General features: G+C 41.8%; 1 protein-coding gene across 1 annotated transcript in view; it reads right to left on the bottom strand.

The window, feature by feature from the left end:
- The window catches only part of DOC2B (double C2 domain beta), a 370,017-nt gene that overhangs the window by 42,104 nt on the left and 305,615 nt on the right, over nucleotides 1-22,298 (bottom strand). Inside the window, exon 6 of the mRNA XM_069971208.1 lies at nucleotides 9,841-9,998. Coding sequence (XP_069827309.1) covers nucleotides 9,841-9,998 — 158 coding nt within the window. The remainder of the gene's footprint in view (nucleotides 1-9,840; nucleotides 9,999-22,298) is intronic.

Below are 22,298 nucleotides of genomic sequence, written 5' to 3'. Positions count from 1 at the left end.
GCAATCCGTGTTTTTTATCTGTTTTTTGAAAAAAAAAAAACAGATGGAAAAACATATGCATTTGTGTGCATCTGTTTTGATCCGTTTTTCCGTTGACTTCCATTATAAAAAAAAAAGGATAAAAACGGACACAAAAATGAGGTTGACTACGTTTTTGTGTACGTTAAAAAAAACCCCAAACAGATCTGTTTTCAGTTGCACACAAATGCATTTGTTTTTCCATCCGTTGAAAAAAATGGATTGCAAAAATGTAGCGTGAACCCAGTATATTTTTCCATTATGGGATTTTTACATGTATTAATCAGAGCACCATCAGTTTATTGATAAATGATCCATCTTTTGTGATTCTTTCTTTTTTTTTTCTATTTTGCTTATATGATTTGCTTACACTCTTTATATATCTATATGTGTATGTGTACATACATACCTCTGACTGTGGGGACTGAAAAATTGTCATTATACACTATATTACTCCTTGAACACATGTGAATAAAGAATCCCTGCTGCAAGGAGTTGTGCTCTCTGTAAGTCTCTGCAAGTCTTGCCATTTTAGGGTCTGAATATGGCAAATCCTTGAGGCAGTGCTATAAGGCATGGCAGCTAAGGAGCTCAACAATAGACCCTGCCTGAAGCAGCCAGTGAAGTCAATGACTTTTCCTCCCTTGACAGATTAAAACACTGTTCAAGCTCAATGTTTAATGCAATATTCTTTGGGGTGACAGAAGCCATGGTTTGCTATTGAAAATATTACTCCCTTTGCCTTGCTGTTGTATGTTGCAATATTATCTTTTTTTATTTTTTTTATTTTGTGGTCAGAAGAAAATCCTTTGTGACTTCTATCAACCAATATTTTGCCAGTGATAATTTCCTTTAATGTGGATTATATTTGTTGATCATATTAGATTTGTGCCATTATTGGATACAATAATACTTGTTTTCATATACATAATAATTTAATGTACAGAATATTCCAGCTAAGGCCCCATACACACAGCCTTGAATTTTATCCAGACCCATAGAGCTATTTTAGACATGAACACACCAGTATTTTTCCTGATGTGCGTCCCTTCTGGAAAATAGGAACTGAAAATATAGAACTTGTCCTACTTTTGTCTGGACTGCTCCAGAGTTTTGAAATACCGGGTGCATTGCTAGGTGAAGACCAGGCTCAGACTGGCCCACTGGGGAATCCCCTGAAGGGCCCCAAGCTCTGTTGAGCCACCTGAGCTGGCGTCAGCACCCAGGCAAGTGCTGGGCCCCCTGCTCCAGGGAGGGCCTACTCTTCAACCACTCACCTGATCAGGAGCCATTGGCTCCCCGCCCTGTCAATCACTCTTGTGGCCGGAGGCAACTTTATGCCTCCAGCCACAAGAGGCCGCTCTCTCCCCAGGCACTCTGGCGCATTAGTGAGGAGAGCGGGAAGGCAAAGGAGAAGCTGGAGGACAACGTTGCTGCAGCCCTGCAGCAGATGAGTATGGCTTTTCTTTAATTACAGAAGGAGATGCCTATATGGTGGGAGGGAGACATGCTTACTACCAGGGGAGGACATGCCTAGGATGGGGGATGCAATAAACTGGGGGAGGGTTGCTGGATAACTTAGGGCCCTATTCCACCGGACAATTATCGTTAGCATAATCGTTAACGATTAACGATCTCAAACGACCGCTATTGCGAAAGACCTGAAAACGTTCACTCATTTCCATGGAACGATAATCGTTACTTATGATCGTAATTGCGATCGTTTCTTCTTCCGTATTTCTTCGCTATTGCGTTCATATCTATTGCGAACGACCGAACGATGTCTTATTCAATGCGAACGATTTGCGAACGTTTTGCGAACGAGCAACGATAAAAATAGGTCCAGGTCTTATAAAGCGATCAACGATTTCTCGTTCGGTCGTTAATCGTTACTGCATTTCAACCGAACGATTATCGTTTAGATTCGAACGATTTAACGATAATCTGAACGATAATCGTCCGGTGGAATAGGGCCCTTACAGTGATACAGTACAGTACAGTTCAGTTATACCTACAAGAGGATGCCTTCTACATACTAGGGGAGGGGGGATATCTACCAAGGGGGATTACCTACACGGGGCATGCCTACCTACCAGGAAGACTACCTACTTAGGGAAGGGGGGTAGCCACATTGGTTTCTGATAGTTTGCTGACTGTAAATAAAGATTAAGCTGTCAGGAAATACTGGTGGTTTCTAAAAGCCTCCTGAAACATTCCCTGAAGCCTCCTGATCAATATTTCCTAAAAGGTGGAGCAGGACACGAGACAAATACAAGACAAGGACAAGTATACACAAGGCAGGTGGTAAGTAAGCTAGGGTCACACCAGGAGAGGGAGATACCAGTACAAAGTCACTAGGCAATAAATAGAGTCAATAAGGCAAACTAGAGGACAAAAATACAGACCAAGTCAGGAGACAAACACATAGTCAGGGACAAAAGCCAAAGTCAGGAAACCAGTAGATCAGGATAGCTATTACAGGGTAGGAAGCGAGTATAGGCGCACTAAGTATATGCTATAGCAGACATCAGGCATAGAGAATGACTGAGTTTTATAAGAAACAAAGTTCCAGTCTCAGAGGCGATTGGGGCAGATAGACAAAAACTTAAATGGGAGGATAAGGCTTTCAATCACCAGCAAGGCTAAGAGTTAACCATATAGGAGCTGGTAGAGAAAATGCAGAGCAGAGCAGAATACAATAAATTAGGCCAGGACAGAATGCACCCATGTTCACACTAGGAATGACGGAGGTTAGTGTCATGGCGGCTGTTCACAGCCACTTTTTTTCCCCTTCTTCTTTTATACTTCTTTCCTCTTGTAAATTGTTGTAACCTCAAATGCTAACAGCCTCAATAGCTCTGCATAGATATTTGTAGAGTGTCCCAAAGGACCTTCTGTAAATGACTCTTGGCAAGTCTTAATAGTCTGTAGCATTATTTATTTGCTCAAACTTTATTTATTATGTAGTCAGTAAGAATTATATTTTGTAACTTCTTAGTATATGGTTTGTCGTGCACATAGGCTACAATGTATTCCTCCAGGAATTAAATTAATATATGATGTATTAAGCAGTTATGGGGTATAAAGATGAAAAAGCCTTTGAGAGTCAGATTTATAGTAAGGAAAGAAAAAAAACTTTGAAGTATAATTATCCATTTTGTATCCCTTGTGATTTATGGAAAATCCTGTAGAGATCCAAAGATTCTTTGTATTCACTTGAAATGATGTTCATTGTGCGTGTGATATTATGGAGGCATGCTGGCTTCATTAACAATCACAGGGAAAAAAAGCTTTTTGTCAATATTCATTATACAGCAATCGGTGCAGAGACTTAATTTCTGGAAGTGAGACGAGTTCTTGTACAGCAAAAGAAGCCCCTTTAATGTGGATTTTCGCCTTCCATAAATAACCTACTTTATAAAATAAGTTATAGAATGTTTCACAAACCATGCGGATAATGAAGGAAACCTGAGATTAACTGTGTGCAGCACTAGTGTAATACTGTAATTATGGATTTATTGCACGCAGTGTCGGCGCCTATGTTATTACTGGGAATTTCTCTAAAGATGGAAATCACACATTAAACATTCTCAAAGCCTGTAAAAGCCAAACTTAATCAAGTGCATTTTATATTCACCTCCCCTGTATCTCTAGGATCACTGGCGTTGAGGCCTAGTTACAGAATTTCCCATAGTATAGTTGGAACTTATCTCTTTGGCCAATACTGCTATGGTTTACTCAACTTCTATTTGGATCTGCATCAACCAATCAACATTATGGGCATCTAGATAGGCACCAGACAATACACCTTATACCAGTGCTTCTCAGACTGTGAGGCGGGCTTCACCAGTGAGGCACCCCCTAGCTGAGGCCCATCTGGAGAGCCAGTTCTTTACAAAAATAACTATGATCTGCACAATCCTCCAAAATCTCTATTTTAGCAACATTATTAATTTATTTTGTACTTACTTTATTAGTATATAGATCTTGGGAGATGGGTTAAAGGTAGTCCTAGCAATATTTTCAGCTTTTAAATGGACTTTCACCACAGATAGTGAGGCCCAGGCCCCCCTTTTGGTCAGTCTGGTGAGGCCCAGGCATTGCCTTGGTCTGTTGGTGAGGCTCTAGTAGAGGCACTGTCTTATACAATTCATTTACCTATGCTGTGCATTCTATAACTTAACTTTCTAACAAAGATGCAACTACTATACCCCTTTCATCAGACATGGAAAGACAAGAGGAAGTAGGAGAAAATAGAAAGGGCTTTCACTATGCTGAATGTCTCCATAAAATGTTTCCAGCTGCAGATCCACAGTGTTGGAAGTGTGGATCTTTCATAGGGACTATAGAACATATCTGGTGGACCTAGCCGCTTGGATTTTCCAGTACAGGAGGTAAATCTGGTGGTCTTATATATTCCACACACACACACACACACACACACACATATATATTTTTTTTTTATCATAGAGTGGCATTAGCTTGCCATGGAATTCTTTGCCCTCGCCCCCCCTTCTTTTAATTTTCTTTTTGGTCTCTTTCCCTCAGTCTGCCCTTTTCTCCATACTGTACCTTCTTTTTCTCTTAAAACTTTTGCTGTAACTTTTCACTTTTCATGTTCATCATTTATAGTGCTGAATCCACTGTCTTATATAAGATATTTTACAATGTCAATGGTCTTATGCTGCTTAGGCCCCGTTCACGCTGAGCAAGAACGGTGGAATTCTGTGGCGGAGCTCTCCGCCATGCTCAGTGTCCTGCTTTGAGTGAATGAGAGGGCGCACGCTCCTCTGCTGCCGCCACTCTCCGCTCAGTGTGAACGGGGCCTTAAAGGGGACAAGAGGATATTATTCCCATCCTAATTGTCACGTTCTTACAAGCATGCTCTGGGTCATTACATGTTTTTCCTTTTTGTGTTTTGTTTTCTTTTTTCCCTTATTATGTATCGCTATTATTCATGGAACTTAAACGATTGACATTGTCTATATCTATGCAATATTTGCACTTGTTGTTTAACAATTTATTGCTATTAATAAAAACTTACGTACTTATACACTTATGTACTTAAATAAAAGTTAAAGGGGCTGTTTAACAGGATACAATTTTTTAATTTATTATTTATAAAGGGGCAGAGTGCAAAAATAACAGTTACTCACCTCCTCAAACATTGTCCCTGTTGCCATTAAGACATTTAGCCCACCTCCAGTGCTTCGTGCCGGGCCAGTGCCTGGGAATAGACCGGCGCTGTGTGCGGGAACTGGGCAGCGGTTCAAAAAAAGGGCTGCGGCCTGTTTATGTAATAAACCCAAAAGGATGTACCTAGTGGTACATTCACTTTAACCTCTTAGGGACATATGATGTACCTGTACTTGTAGCCCGGGACTGCGGGTATTAGCGGGCGCGGTCCGATCGCCGTGCCTGCTAAAAGATGACAGCTGCATCCGTGCCTGCTAAAAGATGACAGCTGCATCCGATTACTGGACGCAGTACTTCCCTGGTGTCTAGTGGAGGTGCCGGCCGGGGTCTCCCCCAGGGGGGCTTCTAGTATAAGTGTAAAAAAAAAAAAAAAAAGTGTTATTATTAGTAAAAAGCCCCCTCCCCTAATAAAAGTCAGAATCACCCCCCTTTTTCCATGTTTTTAATAAAAGTAAATAAATAAAGAAATAAATAAACATGTTTGGTATCGCCGCGTGCGTAATCGCCCAAACTATTAATTAATCACATTCCCGATCTCGCACGGTAAATGACATAAGCGCAAAAAAATCCCAAAGTGCAAAATTGCGCATTTTTGGTCACATCAAATCCAGAAAAAATGTAATAAAAAGCGATCAAAAAGTCGTATATGCGCAATCAAGGTACCGATAGAAAGTAAACATCATGGCGCAAAAAATGACACCTCACACAGCCCCATAGACCAAAGGATAAAAGCGCTATAAGCCTGGGAATGGAGCAATTTTAAGGAATATATTTTTGTTAACAATGGTTTGAATTTTTTACAGGCCATCAGATACAATATAAGTTATACATGTTATATATCGTTTTAATCTTAACGACTTGAGGAACATGCATAACAAGTCAGTTTCACCCCACGGCGAATGGCATAAAAACAAATACCCCCCAAATAAAAGAAATGCGTTTTTTTGTTACATTTCACCACACATTGAATTTTTTTCTGGTTTCGCAGTGTACTTTATGCAAAAATTCAGCCTGTCATTGCAAAGTACAATTAGTGACGCAAAATATAAGGGCTCATGTGGGTCTCTAGGTGGAAAAATGCAAGTGCTATGTCCTTATATACACAAGGAGGAAAAAACTAAAACGCAAAAACCAAAATTGGCTCTGTCCTTAAGGGGTTAAGCTGCAGTAGTCTGCCCCTTTTTAAAAATATGTTTTCCTGCCAAACAATCTCTTTGAGGGTATTTACATATCACATATATGGCCACCAGGGAACCACAAAGATTTTTCATATTTATACATGTCCTTCCTAAAGTGTACCTGTTACACAGTCTGGACCCAGCACAATGTGCAAGCCATTTGCAGTCAAAAGTTTGGGTAGCCATTGAAATGACCATGCCGAGTCAGTACTGCGCTCGACCCACATACTGATCCAATTGGGGTCCAATACCGACACACCTTGATTGTTAGCATGGATAAGTGGTTGTTAACATGCATTAGAATAGACATTAAAGGAGGTTCACTATTATTAGTAGCAATATGTTACAGCTGGTAACGATTGGCAGTAGGGGGGAAATGTCACCTTTAACTGCTGTCACTCAATGTAAAAAAAAAAAAAAAAAAATATATATATATATATATATATATTACAAACAAACACATTTTCAGTTGATAAAGTTATACTATGTTACATAACTTTATTAAAGAAATAAAGTCCTCAGAATACACCGGAAAAAAAATGAGCTATGGATCCTATAAAACTTTATTTAAAAAATGTTCAACGCCGGGACTTAAGGCCTGTTTTTATTATAAACAAAATGATATTCATAAATTGCCATTTTACATGACAAAATCGATTAATTCTGTCATTTTCTTTTTTTTGCCTTCCATTACAACGCCATTCAATTATTCCTTTATCTAAAGACCGCTACTGGGACCAGTAAAATGCCATCAATACTTGTCAGCAGAAGACAACACAACAGACACGTTCATATTGAAATGCTTATGAACTGTAACAAAAATCCCAGCTGACTAGCACATACATAAACATTGGCTTAGATGATGTCAAATGGATTTAGCCATTTGTGCAAATTAAGTGTGCCGGCCTAGCATTAAATCCCTTGTTGCATCCGATGAGTACTTTGCGGCATCTCCCTGAGGTCTTTTTGTGAGGCCGGCTTTGTCTGGCTATAGAATAGGACAAGGCTACTAGTTTGCATGTGTTCCTATTCATTAAGAATGACTCAGACTTTCCTCAGGGTGACACTGTAGAGCTTTAGTATCTCTCTTGAGCTCCAATTATTGGAAAATGAAGACAGTGTCGCACATACGCTTAAGAATAAAAATCTACTTGGTTTAGGACCAATGCCACAAGCTGCCACCTAAGTTCAATGAAGCATGTAGACATAAACGAATGTGTAATGCAGAATCGCAGTGCAAAATAATTATGCTGTTCAACTAGTGTCGTGTTTGCTTTCTTCGTGATCCCCCCCCTTCATCGCTGTCACCCTCAGGAAAGACTTCAGTCATTAGGATTTCAAGGAGTATAGTACCAGCAAGTAACAATTATTTCCCTCATAAAAAAAGCAACTTGTCCATAATCCCATTCGAATGGGAAGTGATCCGTTTCCACTGCCCACATACTGGGTCATTAAAGCAGATGGCACTTTACAGCATTGAAGTACTACAGAATGTTTCACATGAAACTGGAGACAACCTGTAGTTAATATTACAGGCTAGAATGTGGCTCAAAGATTTAAGCCAAGAAATGATAATTATTAAATAACGAACATCATACAATTTACAGCACATCAGTTCTGTATCAGTATCTTTTTCCAGGATCTCTACTTGCTGTCAGCTTAATAGAAAGCTTGACGTTTTTTTTTTTACCTCATGAATATAAATCTGGTCATGTGATGGACACTAAGGTTCTCCGCTCATTAGGATATCTGCTGTATAAGCCATCGTGTGACCAGGACAAATTTCTATCCACTTGAATGAAAACTGACAGACAGCGGAGGCCATGAAAGTTGTGTGCAATTAAATGGTTATATTGGAAAAATGTCTAACTTCTCATTATACAATGAATACCGTATACTAAACACTAGCATGAACTAGCATGAACCTGAATGATCGACATTTTAATCCCGCTGCCTGGAGAAGGTGAATGCAGCCCAAGGACTGCCTGGATAACATGGATACAGCCATAGGCCATGTTTACACAATGTATTCTTTCACTAACTAACGACCGTTGTTGCAGGATTGCAACAATGGCTGCTATTTAGTGAAAAATCAAACAACATTGTTTTCTATGAAATACTGGCTGGTAAGTATACTCCGGCCGGGATTTCATGCGGCCACACTCAAAACTGACATGTCAATTTTGTGCGGCTGCTATTCATTGAATAGCGGCCGCACAAAATTAACAGTGCAAACAATGTAAAGTGCGGCTCCGGCCACACTTTACATTGTCTGCAATGGTTAGTTGAAATGCAGGCACTCCCGTGTGTGCCAGAATTTCATTTCAAAAGAAATGAAGTTTATCCAGCCGGTACTGCAGTTGAGCTTCACAGACAGCAGCCATTGTGTGAGACGGCCGTGTCACAAAACAGCCGCTGTCTTACAGCATGTGAACATGGCCTTAGCATGTATAATAACCATTTTGTCAAACTGTTGTTCCCTGCTCAGTGCGGCTCGCCCTCCTATAACCCCTATAACTAGGGCTGCAAGACAGTGAGCTAATTTTTTGGGCCAGACAGTGGGAATTTAAAGGGGGGAGGTTATGCAGTGTTAGACAAACAGTGCCACTTTTATACACAGATATCACCACTCTTGTCTCGCTTTTGTCTCTCGGTTTTGCAACTCAGTTCCATTGAAGTGAATGGAACTTAATTGCAAACCACACCTGAACTGGAGACAAAAGTCGAATTGTCTCTGGAAGAAATTGTTCATGTTTTTCTAATGCTTGAAAACCCCTTTAAAGAGAATCTGTCAGCAATCGGACCTGACAAGAGTTGCTGACAGTGTTATATAGGTCATAGCACCCTATTCAACATGGTAGCTGTAGCTCATGCGTCCATGTAGCAGAAAATGTGTGACCAAGTGTCAAAGAGGAGTTGCGGCTCTCTGGCTGCGCTGCGCTCTGTCACACCTCCTCCTTGGTTCCGCCTCCTTTTGAATAATAACTTCATATCGGCCTCCAGTTCCCGCACCACTGATGACGCGTGTATCCTTCATCCTAAACTCATTCAAGCGCCATAACCAGGAAGAGTGGCGCATGTGCTGAGCAGTGAGGCTTATTTCCGCCAATGCGCATGCGTCATTCTTCCTATGTGTGAATGTAGCCTAAGAGAATTCTCCATAGTCTCCAGTATTTATCAGCTAACACTCCCCCTGCCCACACAACACTGCTTTTTGCCTATGCACAGTATAATAGAGTTACAGTATTGGTTCACCAAAGCAAATTTGTAAAATTACTTTTCTAGAAACCATTCAGTCACTAGCTAATGATGCCACACAGGTCAAAAGAAATTATCTTATTAACATTATAGACTATATCTACCAATCTGGCTGCTGTCATCACTGTGTACTGGCATACAGTATTTACAGGACAAGAAATAAAGGCTAATACACAAGCATTACACTTACGTTTTCACATAGGGATCAGAGTAACCGTTTGCGTCCATCGCTGCTAGATGTGCACATCTTATAATTCCTACCAGAAGCCCAGACTTTTGGGAACTGTATTTTAAGGATATAAGAATTCGCCCACGTTCCTCCAAAGATTTATCTTCTGTTTTATCTATCTGTGGGTGGAAACACAAAATGTTAATAACAGTGGAAATGAGTTCATGCCCAGTTGCCACAATAAAGAACACAACATCCAGGGAAAGACTTCCTTGTATCTACAGGGATTGTTAAAGGGACTGACATGTATTGAGCAGACGGCTGACTTGTGTAATTTCGAGTTATTATTACTGTTCTGCCTTTACTTGATGTTTTGAACAAAATAATAATTAGTGTTGATTACTGTAAGTTAAAGGGAAATTACAGAAACAGAGATTGGTTTAATTGATTTAGACGATTCTGATGCGTACAGAACAAAACAGGAACCATGGAACCAAATGACAACAAAATAACACATTATAAATTAGCAGCAGTACATCAACATGATAAAAGTAACATAAAAATTACCAGAAAAATACAATTATAAGCTTCCCAGTCCTTTGCCAGACAATTTTACTTGTAGATAAGTGGGAGGATATAACAACATTTAAAATGGTAAAAGGAAACACCGCCCATATTATAGAAACTGTACATCATTAAAAGAAGAATAAAACAAGAGTTCCATTAGAAATGGAAGTGCAATATTGTCCTCTAATAGCTACCTTCTGGAGAGACATATCTCAATTTGATTCTTACTAGACATTGGAAACAAGTGATATGTCATCTGTAGAAGAGGTAGTTAACTTGATAACACATAACCATAAAGAGTTTATTGCTATATGGATCCAACGCTACGAACAAGTTTTACTCTAACTGGTCTTTATGGAGGTGATATTATTCTAATAAATATAATTGTATCCTACAACTAGTGATGAGCAAACATATTCGTAAATGTTCGTACGAACATGACGCTAATTGTTCGTGTTAGCCGATCACAAACAATTTGTAAGATGATCGGAATGGCTATAACGATCATTTTCAAACATATTCAAACTTGCAAATGTACGCAACTGTGTAATTTACGATATGTGCGCATCTGAAACGTACGTAATCTGTATGTGAATGAATGCATAGACCAAATCGTACGCTTCTACTGTATGTTCATTATTTGTTTGTGAATGTTCAGCGAGCAAGAACTGATCATGATCTTTTTTTTTTTTTGTTCGTGTTCGGGATCCGAACCGAACATTGGGATGTTTACTTATCAACACCCACAACCACCTTGGACTATACTTCCAAGACGTAACTGAGACCTTTGACAGGTTATTATATAACACTTCTATGTAAACTTAAATCCTCTCGTGTTCATTTTATATGCAAACGTGTTAATGTACCTGCTATGATGTTTGAATGTTATAAAATTTTCTTTTGTTCAGTTAGTTGTTGATGATGGCAATTTAACCAGCTTGTTATTTTATGATCATTATAAGATATATATGTAATGTGAATTAAAAATATGCTACACAAGATAAATATATTTTGTATACACATTACATACAATATCATTTGCTTATGTTAAATGTAACAATAATTCAGAAAAATTCAATAAAACCAGAAATGGAAGCGCAATAGAGGTGATTAATGATCTTTGTCACAGAAAGCAATATTTTCTGTATTTAATTAAAATTCCAATATCCAGTACAGTTTCCTCCCAGCCTCTCTGTGAGCCCAGTCTGAGCCCAGTAATGAGGAGCCTCCAGCCCATAAACAGACGTCCCTCAAAGTACACTTTGCTAGGGATTTCCAATATCTACCAAGCCTCATATTTGTATTACTCCTTGTGTCCTAATTGTTTAGGGTACAAACCCACTTGCCGGATCTGCAGCGAGTCTCCTTGCTGCGTTTTTGCAGCGAGACTCGCTGCAGATCCCAGCCCTATACTTTCATTAGCAGAGAAACTCGCAGCAGGGATGTACATCCCTGCTGCGATTTTGTCTGCAGCCCTCCCCATTAACCCCCTAGCCGCCGGACATTATACATTACCGGGTCACCGTTCCTGCTTGCTTCGGGGCTCCCGGTGTCTTCACGGCCCGCCCGGCCAATCAGTGCGCTGCGGCAGGGCAGCGCACTGATTAGCCGGGCAAAACGTGCCGGGAGCCGCCGAAGCAAGCAGGAGCGGGGACCTGGTAATGTATATCCTGCCCGCCCCCCCTGCAACCCCGATCGCCCCTGGCCGCATGATCTCCCCCCGCACCCCCCTAGGGGGTTAATGGGGCGGGCTGCAGACAAAATCGCAGCAGGGATGTATATCCCTGCTGCGAGTTTCTCTGTTAATGAAAGTATAGGGCTGGGATCTGCAGCGAGTCTCGCTGCAAAAACGCAGCAAGGAGACTCGCTGCAGATCCGGCAAGTGGGTTTGTAGCCTTATACTAAATTGACTAAATTGGCTGAGAGGGCCTGCTACATCACATCTTTGAACTCTGAAGTGGCTGCACAATGGGGACTGGAGTGGCATGGTACAAGCGGCAACATATGAGCCAGGGAAGTAAATGCATGTTATTTTGTTCCCTTACCCCCTCTCTGGCCATAGCACAGAAAGGGGTCCTGGCTGGACAACGCTTTAAACTTGGCCACACACACACACATATATATATATATATATATATATATATATATATATATATATATATATATATATATATATATATATATACATATATACACATTGTTGGTCAGGTGGGGGAGTAAAGAGGGGGCGTACAAGATAACCCTACTCTATACATGGCAGAGGCTGGCTGCTATCTGCAATGATAAGGCTGAAATCAGTTTAACTCGATAAATGCCAAAAGCAATTTCAATCATGGCAATTAGTCCCCTTCATGGCAGACCTCTGATCAGTATCCCTCCTTAAAATATTTAAATCACATCCTTCTTCCATTTTGCAAATAAAAAATGTTAAAATTCTGAACAAGACAAAATAAAAATGCTCTATTAATGTATGTGGAAAGATATTATCCCACAAGGTGAATTATATACATGGAAAAATACCAAACGCCATAATTGCTACTTTTTGGTTATATCACATCCCAGAAAAAAATGAGTAAAAAAATTGAAGGGTAAATTGATCAAAACGTCCTAAATGAACACTACAGAAAGAAACAACAACAACAAAAAAAAGGGCCTTCATACAGCATAAGTTATAAGGGGCGGGATAAGGCAATTAAGCCTATTTAATTGGTCCTGAAAAAAAGTCCTGAAATGGCTCCGTTGATCTAAAAAAAAAGAATTACAACTTGTAGAACACCAAGTAGAAATAAACAAAAATGGGGAGATTTATGAAGCCGGTGTAAAGTAGAACTGGCCCAGTTGCCCCTAGCAACCAGTAGGATTCCACCTTTCATTTCTCACAGACTCTTTGGAAAATAAAAGGTGGAATCTGATTGGTTGCTAGGGGCAACTGAGCTAGTTTCCCTTTACACCAGTTTGATAAATCTCCCCCAAAATGTTTTTTTTTTTCATGGGTAATATTGACTGCCTATCCACAGCATAGATCACTAATATCAGAATGGCGGGAATCCGATTAAATGGGCTTTGGTGCTTTGGTGAATGCGGCAGCCTCTCATTGTTTTCAAGGCACAGCTCTCTATATTTCATAATAACTGTGTCTGGTAGGTATAAAAGAAACAGATTGCTGAACTCAGGGAGAACAGCCAAATGACAACACTGCCGGCTGCTAATGAAAGCGCTCAATGCAGTGAAGTCCTAGGTGCATTGCCCCCTGGGAAACATGAGTATGCAAAAGAGGAGTCCGTGGAGCCTCATTGAAGAGTCTCAAAACACAGGACTAGCCAGATATCCCTCCGGGAAGGACCCAGCCAAGTGACAGCTCCTATTAGGAAACCACCAAATCCACCATATTAAGTGGCCCTATAAGTCAGTGTAATGACAAGGGATAAACCAAGGCTAGGTAACCATCCACAGACAGCTGTTTTTACCTAGCCTTGGTTTATCCCTTGTCATTACACTGACTTATAGGGCCACTTAATATGGTGGATTTGGTGGTTTCCTAATAGGAGCTGCCACTTGGCTGGGTCCTTCCCGGAGGGATATCTGGCTAGTCCTGTGTTTTGAGACTCTTCAATGAGGCTCCACGGACTCCTCTTTTGCATACTCATGTTTCCCAGGGGGCAATGCACCTAGGACTTCACTGCATTGAGCGCTTTCATTAGCAGCCGGCAGTGTTGTCATTTGGCTGTTCTCCCTGAGTTCAGCAATCTGTTTCTCTTATGGCTCTACTAAGCATTGCTCCCACCTAGCCAGAATCCTGCTCCACACTGATGAGGGGCAACACCCCGAAACAGCTGTCTGTGGATGGTTACCTAGCCTTGGTTTATCCCTTGTCATTACACTGACTTATAGGGCCACTTAATATGGTGGATTTGGTGGTTTCCTAATAGGAGCTGCCACTTGGCTGGGTCCTTCCCGGAGGGATATCTGGCTAGTCCTGTGTTTTGAGACTCTTCAATGAGGCTCCACGGACTCCTCTTTTGCATACTCATGTTTCCCAGGGGGCAATGCACCTAGGACTTCACTGCATTGAGCGCTTTCATTAGCAGCCGGCAGTGTTGTCATTTGGCTGTTCTCCCTGAGTTCAGCAATCTGTTTCTCTTATGGCTCTACTAGGCATTGCTCCCACCTAGCCAGAATCCTGCTCCACACTGATGAGGGGCAACACCCCGAAACAGCTGTCTGTGGATGGTTACCTAGCCTTGGTTTATCCCTTGTCATTACACTGACTTATAGGGCCACTTAATATGGTGGATTTGGTAGTTTCCTAATAGGAGCTGCCACTTGGCTGGGTCCTTCCCGGAGGGATATCTGGCTAGTCCTGAGTTTTGAGACTCTTCAATGAGGCTCCACGGACTCCTCTTTTGCATACTCATGTTTCCCAGGGGGCAATGCACCTAGGACTTCACTGCATTGAGCGCTTTCATTAGCAGCCGGCAGTGTTGTCATTTGGCTGTTCTCCCTGAGTTCAGCAATCTGTTTCTCTTATGGCTCTACTAGGCATTGCTCCCACCTAGCCAGAATCCTGCTCCACACTGATGAGGGGCAACACCCCAAAACAGCTGTCTGTGGATGGTTACCTAGCCTTGGTTTATCCCTTGTCATTACACTGACTTATAGGGCCACTTAATATGGTGGATTTGGTGGTTTCCTAATAGGAGCTGCCACTTGGCTGGGTCCTTCCCGGAGGGATATCTGGCTAGTCCTGTGTTTTGAGACTCTTCAATGAGGCTCCACGGACTCCTCTTTTGCATACTCATGTTTCCCAGGGGGCAATGCACCTAGGACTTCACTGCATTGAGCGCTTTCATTAGCAGCCGGCAGTGTTGTCATTTGGCTGTTCTCCCTGAGTTCAGCAATCTGTTTCTCTTATGGCTCTACTAGGCATTGCTCCCACCTAGCCAGAATCCTGCTCCACACTGATGAGGGGCAACACCCCGAAACAGCTGTCTGTGGATGGTTACCTAGCCTTGGTTTATCCCTTGTCATTACACTGACTTATAGGGCCACTTAATATGGTGGATTTGGTAGTTTCCTAATAGGAGCTGCCACTTGGCTGGGTCCTTCCCGGAGGGATATCTGGCTAGTCCTGAGTTTTGAGACTCTTCAATGAGGCTCCACGGACTCCTCTTTTGCATACTCATGTTTCCCAGGGGGCAATGCACCTAGGACTTCACTGCATTGAGCGCTTTCATTAGCAGCCGGCAGTGTTGTCATTTGGCTGTTCTCCCTGAGTTCAGCAATCTGTTTCTCTTATGGCTCTACTAGGCATTGCTCCCACCTAGCCAGAATCCTGCTCCACACTGATGAGGGGCAACACCCCAAAACAGCTGTCTGTGGATGGTTACCTAGCCTTGGTTTATCCCTTGTCATTACACTGACTTATAGGGCCACTTAATATGGTGGATTTGGTGGTTTCCTAATAGGAGCTGCCACTTGGCTGGGTCCTTCCCGGAGGGATATCTGGCTAGTCCTGTGTTTGGAGACTCTTCAATGAGGCTCCACGGACTCCTCTTTTGCATACTCATGGTAGGTATAAAGTCAGTGCCATTTACATGAGCAGATGGAGTTAGGCCCTATTCACTCATCCGCAATTCTGTCCGCAATTGAAACATAGAAACATAGAAGATTGTCGGCAGAAAAAGACCACTGGGTCCATCTAGTCTGCCCTTTTAGTATTTTCTTTCTTATTATCTTATGGAGGTTGCCACGAATTTTACTTTCCGTAATCTGTTATAAGAAAAACTGTAGGTTATTGATGTTACATTGATGATCAGAAAAGAATACAACTTCCTGCAGGACATACAGCAGTTCATAAGTACTGAAAGACTTGAGATTTTTTAAGTAAATTAGATAAAAGGATAAATTAGAAATCTTTTTTTTTTTTGTAAACTACCCCTTAGGATGTGCTGATTATATAGGTAAGTTTTACATAAACTTGTTATCTATGATATTACGGTATTACATTACAAATAATACAATAAAATATTTTTTATAAACCAATAGGCTGCTCTTCATCTCTGACATGGAATAGCCGTCATCTGAAACACATGAAGGCGGCCATCATCTATAGCTAAGATCTGCAGTGTATTCTGACAGTGAGAATAGAATGTAATAGAATGTAACTTCTTTTACCACTGCTAAATATTCGCACAAGGATATCATCTACGGTTCATTGATAACCAGTTAAATGGAGCTACAAGGAATACAGACAGCATGGTGATAACAGCAGGACGCCCATAGTGCTTACACTGAAGCCTAACATAAAAAATTGCCACTGATATTCAACACATATTTCACAAAGACAGCAAACTGAAGGAAACATTGCGAGAGTTATCCGTTCTTTCTAGAGATGAGCAAACCGGATTTGGGTCGATCCGAACCCGAATGTTCGGTATTTAATTAGCTGGGGCTGCAGAACTTGGATAAAGCTCTAAGGTTGTCTGGAAAACATGGATACAGCCAATGACTATATCCATGATTTCCACATAGCCTTAGGGCTTTATCCAACTTCAGCAGCCACCGCTAATCAAATGCCGAAAGGTCGGGTTCGGATCAACTCAAGCATGCTCCAGGTTCGCTCATCTCTAGTCCTTTCCTTATATCATCTGAGTGGCCTCCTCTTACCACCAGTGAATTGTACTTTTTCATGCAAGGACATATACCAGCCATACCTTACCCACGAACAGAGGAACCTACCAGGGGATGGTGAGTCTGGGTTCTGACAATATATTGCACCCCAGACTTCATTCACTTATTGCTAAGCAATGGGGAAGAGAAACTACACAGCTACAACTAAGAAGAGATATGTTTCTCTTTAATTTTGTAGATTTTGTCGACCATCATCTTCACTTCAGTCAGTAAAAAAGGAATTTTTTACGATAATCTGTTCATTTCTAATACTAGCTTCTTACACTCTCTGTAAGTCATACAGCCACCCACTTTTCTGAAAAGCCCCTGGAAATTCTACCCTTCACTGTGTAAATAAAAGCACTGTGCCCACTATCACTTAAGAACTCTGCAAGATTCAAAAATACAAACAGACTGAATGAATATTTAACGGAAACCTGTCACCCCCCCTGCCGGGGAAGATCCCTGCTGACCCCCCAGCCCCCAGTGGAGACCCTTATACTTACCCCATGCACGAAGTCCTGCTCCTGGACCCGCTACCGTTGCCGAGATGTCGCAGTTGGAAGCCCAGCGCGCGCTCATTACAGATGAGTCCGATGCTCACAGAGAATGACGGCTCCATTCATTCTCTATGTGCGTTGGACTCATCTCTGATGAGCGCGCGCTGGGCTTCCAACAGCGATATCTCAGCAACGGTAGCAGGTCCAGGAGTGGGACTTATTGCAGGGGGTCAGTATAAGCGTCTCCACCGGGGGGTTGGCCGGTCTCTGCCCCGACACGGGGGTTACAGGTCCTCTTTAAGTGTTTTCTTTTCAATTGTCAGAAAATGGGGTAAGGAAAAGCATTCAAGGAATGTACTTAAAGTGTAACTGTCATTTTAATGTAATTTTTCAGAAATCAATAAATACCAGTAGTACAAGCCATTTTAAGAAACTCTGTAATAGCTTTTATTAAGCAAAAGAGTCTCCTTCTGTACTCAAAAAGCCATTTTCTTACCTCCCCCATCACTTCAGAAGAAGCAGGATTTCTGTGTCCATTATGCTCGATGGAGAGATAAGCACTAACCTTTCTGACCTGTGAATCCAGCGTTTTATGTGCCCAGTCTTCAAACTGTACAGCTGCTCGTCTGTTCTCCCTGCTCACTCATCCCCCTTGAACCCTCCCCCCTTAATAGGTTATAATAGACTCAGCTAACCCGTCTTCACTTTGCTCCTCTGAAGAGGGCTTTGCCTGATAATGCACAGATAAGGGGGGCTGCAAAACAGCCTTTTGAGTACAGAAAGAGGCTTTTTTGCCTAATAAAAAATAATGATATACAAAGGGAAAAAAAAACTATAAAAGATTTTCAGGAAAAGACAGGAGACTTGCAATGTTTTATATTGTCTCTTAGGCTACAAACCCACTTGGCGGGTCTGCAGCGAGTCCCCTTGCTGTGTATTTGCAGCGAGACTCGCTGCAGATCCCGGCCCTATACTTTTAATGGCAGACAAACACGCAGCAGGGATGTACATCCCTGCTGCGAGTTTGTCTGCAGCCCACCCCATTAACCCCGCCGGAGCTGATACTTCACCTGATCCCGGCTCCGGCGGTTCCCGATGTCTTCAGCAAGCCGGAGCGGGGACCAGGTGAAGTATATGCTCCAGCCAGCCGCCCGCAGCCCCTTTAACACCTCCCGCAGCCCAGGCTGCCCGATCGCCCCCCCTGATACTTCACCTGGTCCCCGCTCCGGCTTGCTGAAGACATCGGGAACCGGATCAGGTGAAGTATCAGCTCCAGGGGCCGGGGGGTTAATGTACATCCCTGCTGCGTGTTTTTCTGCCATTAAAAGTATAGGGCCGGGATCTGCAGCAAGTCTCGCTGCAAATACGCAGCGAGGGGACTCACTGCAGACCCGCCAAGTGAGTCTGTAGCCTTAGACTAGATTCCCACTGTGTCAGAGGCTCTACATGTAGTATTTTATGTCCCTAATAAAGTAATTGGGGTCTGTCTGTCAATGAATGTCAACTTTGTCACAGGCCCTGAACAGAGCCTCTAATGCAATGTAAACCTAGTCTTTAATTGACAATAAAGAAAATAGTGGATCATTCTGCCCCCATCAGGATATGAGAAGAAATACCGTCTTTGATAACTTACATAGAAAAACATATTAACAACAGACTACAGCTACAAATTGATCACATCATCTGCTTTTCAATAAAGAAACTATATAGTAAAGGAAAGCTAATCTTTTCGAAAGGGACACCGTGGCTTGGAGTCATTTTATCTACTAAATTATGGAATTGTAAATTGAGTGGGTATAATTGTTGGATTTCCCAGAATCACGGCACCAGAATCACCATCATCCTGTGCACGCTGGGGGTAGTGAGTAATCCCTGTGGGGATGAGTGCACCATATCTGCACTGTGACTTATCATGATGGCTGTCTTGGCAAACACTGTCAGTATATATGCTTCATGCACTTGCCAGTTTCTGTGACTGTACCTGCTGTATGAGACCTTTTTCATCTTCCAGGATTGGATGTTCCTCTAGTACTTGGCAGACATAGCTAGTATATGCATGGTTGCCATAGATTATCATAGAGGTTATGCATGTTATCATATCTGCATGTGGCTTGTGACATCATAGGATACTGGCAGGGCCGATTCAAGGGTTTCTGCCGCCTGAGGCAAACCTCAGGCGGCCGCCCCGAGTGATAGCCGGCATCCCCCCGGACCATACCACCCCCCCCCCCTCCCCGCAGCCGCCGCAGCAGCCATCTACTCACCTGTCCCACACCGCAGCCGGCCCGCGATCTCTGCTGTCTCCACATCCCGTCAGGTCTAAATCCACCCTTTTCATTTTATCACATAAAAAAGTAAACTAAAAGAAACATATATGGTATTGCCAGAACTATTAAAAGATCAGTGATCAAAAACTGAAGTCTAAACCAAAATAGATTTGCTTAGCTACAACAGCTCATCCGCACACTTCTTTGTATGTTTAACATACAAAAACAAAATAATTGCATCCATACAATATTTATAATGTAGTGGTAAATATCGAATTTCACTATAATTACATTCAGTGACTCACAGGGGGTGTCCTCTTTAAAAAAAAATTTATTGGCCCAGAATTATTAAATGGTGTAAAATAGAAACTGATATAAACTGCCTACAGCAACCAATCACATCTCAGCTTTCAGCACTGGTAATAAAATGCTGAGCCGTGATTGGTTGCTTGTTTACACCAGTTTCTATTTTACGTCTGTTGATAAATCTGGGCCATTTATTCCCCTTTTATTCTTTTATCTGGTCTAGACCACCAGAATGATGTCTCCTAGCCACAAATTTTCTTTCCAAAGTTTGGTGTTCATCCTGGTTATTGTGCTCTCAGTGTCCTACACAGATATGGAGGTTCCTTTGCACCCCCCCTCATTACTGGTGCCAATGTAGTGCTTCTCACTAAAAATGGTGTTGCCTTTGTGTCTCTGCTTTGTAATAATCATACCTTGTGCACCCACTTATGAGTGGTAGCCTATAGTGCCCTCACTGAGTATTGGTGCCTTCTTATAGTTCCCACTCAGTCATGGTGGCCCTTTATTCACTAGTCAATAATTATGCTATTTAGTGCCCCCCATTTAGTATTGGTAACCTCTCATTGTCCATATTTTTAATGTCTCCATTGATAATTAATGGAACGGGCCGGCCAAAGGTTACGACCACTAACAGTGAAAACACATACCTTCCTCCTCCGTGTCTCGAGCGCTATATTGGGCTATAAGCAGGTTGGATTCATCTAGTTCCCCTTTAACTTAGGTGAGCTGGTAATTTAATGTCCATGAAGGAAGCCGAAATTTCCCCTTATGGTATATTGCTGCATTTTATTATGCCTGATCCTTTGTTGTCATAGATGAGAAGCTGGTTTACTCCCATATTACTCTCTTTCTCCTTTTATTATTGACATTAAAAAAAATTATGGTGGAATAGGGAGAGATAGATGTTGGTTGAACGTTGTTTGGTGACCAAAATGTGAACATATAGTCCACTTACCAGGATAAGGGCGCTTTCAACCAACCCAGCATGATATAACAATGTTCTCTGGCAATGTATAATAACAATGGCAATTGTATTTACTGTATAGCCTGTATACCCATATTATAAACAAAGAAAATAAGCAGCGTCGTTCTTGATAATAGGCTGCCAATGAAGTCTCAAAGGATAAAATTATTCCCAGTTACAAATGACTTGTCTGCATAGATTTTTTTTTTTTGTGTTTGGGAATGTACAGCAATTTTCTGCTTATAGGTTTATTAACAACCGAGATGAAGACAGCCAGAATAACTCAGGCGGCTATTTATAAGCTGGGCAGGAAGAAATACATCATGTTGGGATCTTTGCTGCTAATTTAAAGCAACTACTAAGAATGGAAAATAAAACATGTTGGCCCTTACAATAGCTGTATAATCCTCCAGAGTTTAAACATTAATGCAAATATATATATATAATGAATAAGTTTATGTAATGTTTCAGTTCAATTCAACCATCCTGATCAGCAAAGGCTATTAAGCAACATTCCAAACCACTATGAATCAAGGTACAGAACAGGTCGGATCACAATGAATAGCCAAACAGGACAAGACACTCAAGTAAAGGAACACGGTAACAGAAATAAGTTATCAGGTAGAAGCATCAGGATGCAGGATACAGGACGGGTCCCCGGGGAAGAGGCAGAATCCTCAGCATCTGAAGTACAGTGGGATTGATACCAGCAATGACACTAAGCAAATGAGGTTGCTGGGAGCAGGATTTGGATCATGAAAGTACTGTAGGCTTTGTTCACACAGTATCCACAGAATAGTTTTCATGACCCAGATTTATATTGCCTTGTGGAAGGGTGAAAACAATATACTAACTTGCAGGGCCGATTCTAGGTTCTATGCTGCCTGAGGCGAAAATTGAAACTGCGCCCCTTCCCCCGCAAACACAACTATATACCAGCAGTGAACATTGCATATATAACTACATACCAACAGTGCATACAGAACTATATAACAGAAGTGCATACACTAAGGGTATGTTCACACTGAGTAAAACAGGTGGAATTCCGCGGTGGAACTCTCCGCCGCAGGATCCCGCCTGTCTCACTGTCCCATAGCCCATCTATGGGAGAGCGTGCGCTCCTCCGCAGCCGCGATCTCCGCTCGAAGAAGTAACATGATACTTCTTTGAGCGGAGAGCGGCGGCTGCAGAGGAGCATGTATAAGT

The sequence above is a fragment of the Dendropsophus ebraccatus genome, chromosome 5 (genome assembly GCF_027789765.1).
Source record: "Dendropsophus ebraccatus isolate aDenEbr1 chromosome 5, aDenEbr1.pat, whole genome shotgun sequence".
Taxonomy (NCBI): Eukaryota; Metazoa; Chordata; class Amphibia; order Anura; family Hylidae; genus Dendropsophus; species Dendropsophus ebraccatus.
The sequence above is the reverse complement of the archived record's forward strand: the minus strand, read 5'-3'. Positions and strand labels throughout refer to the sequence as shown.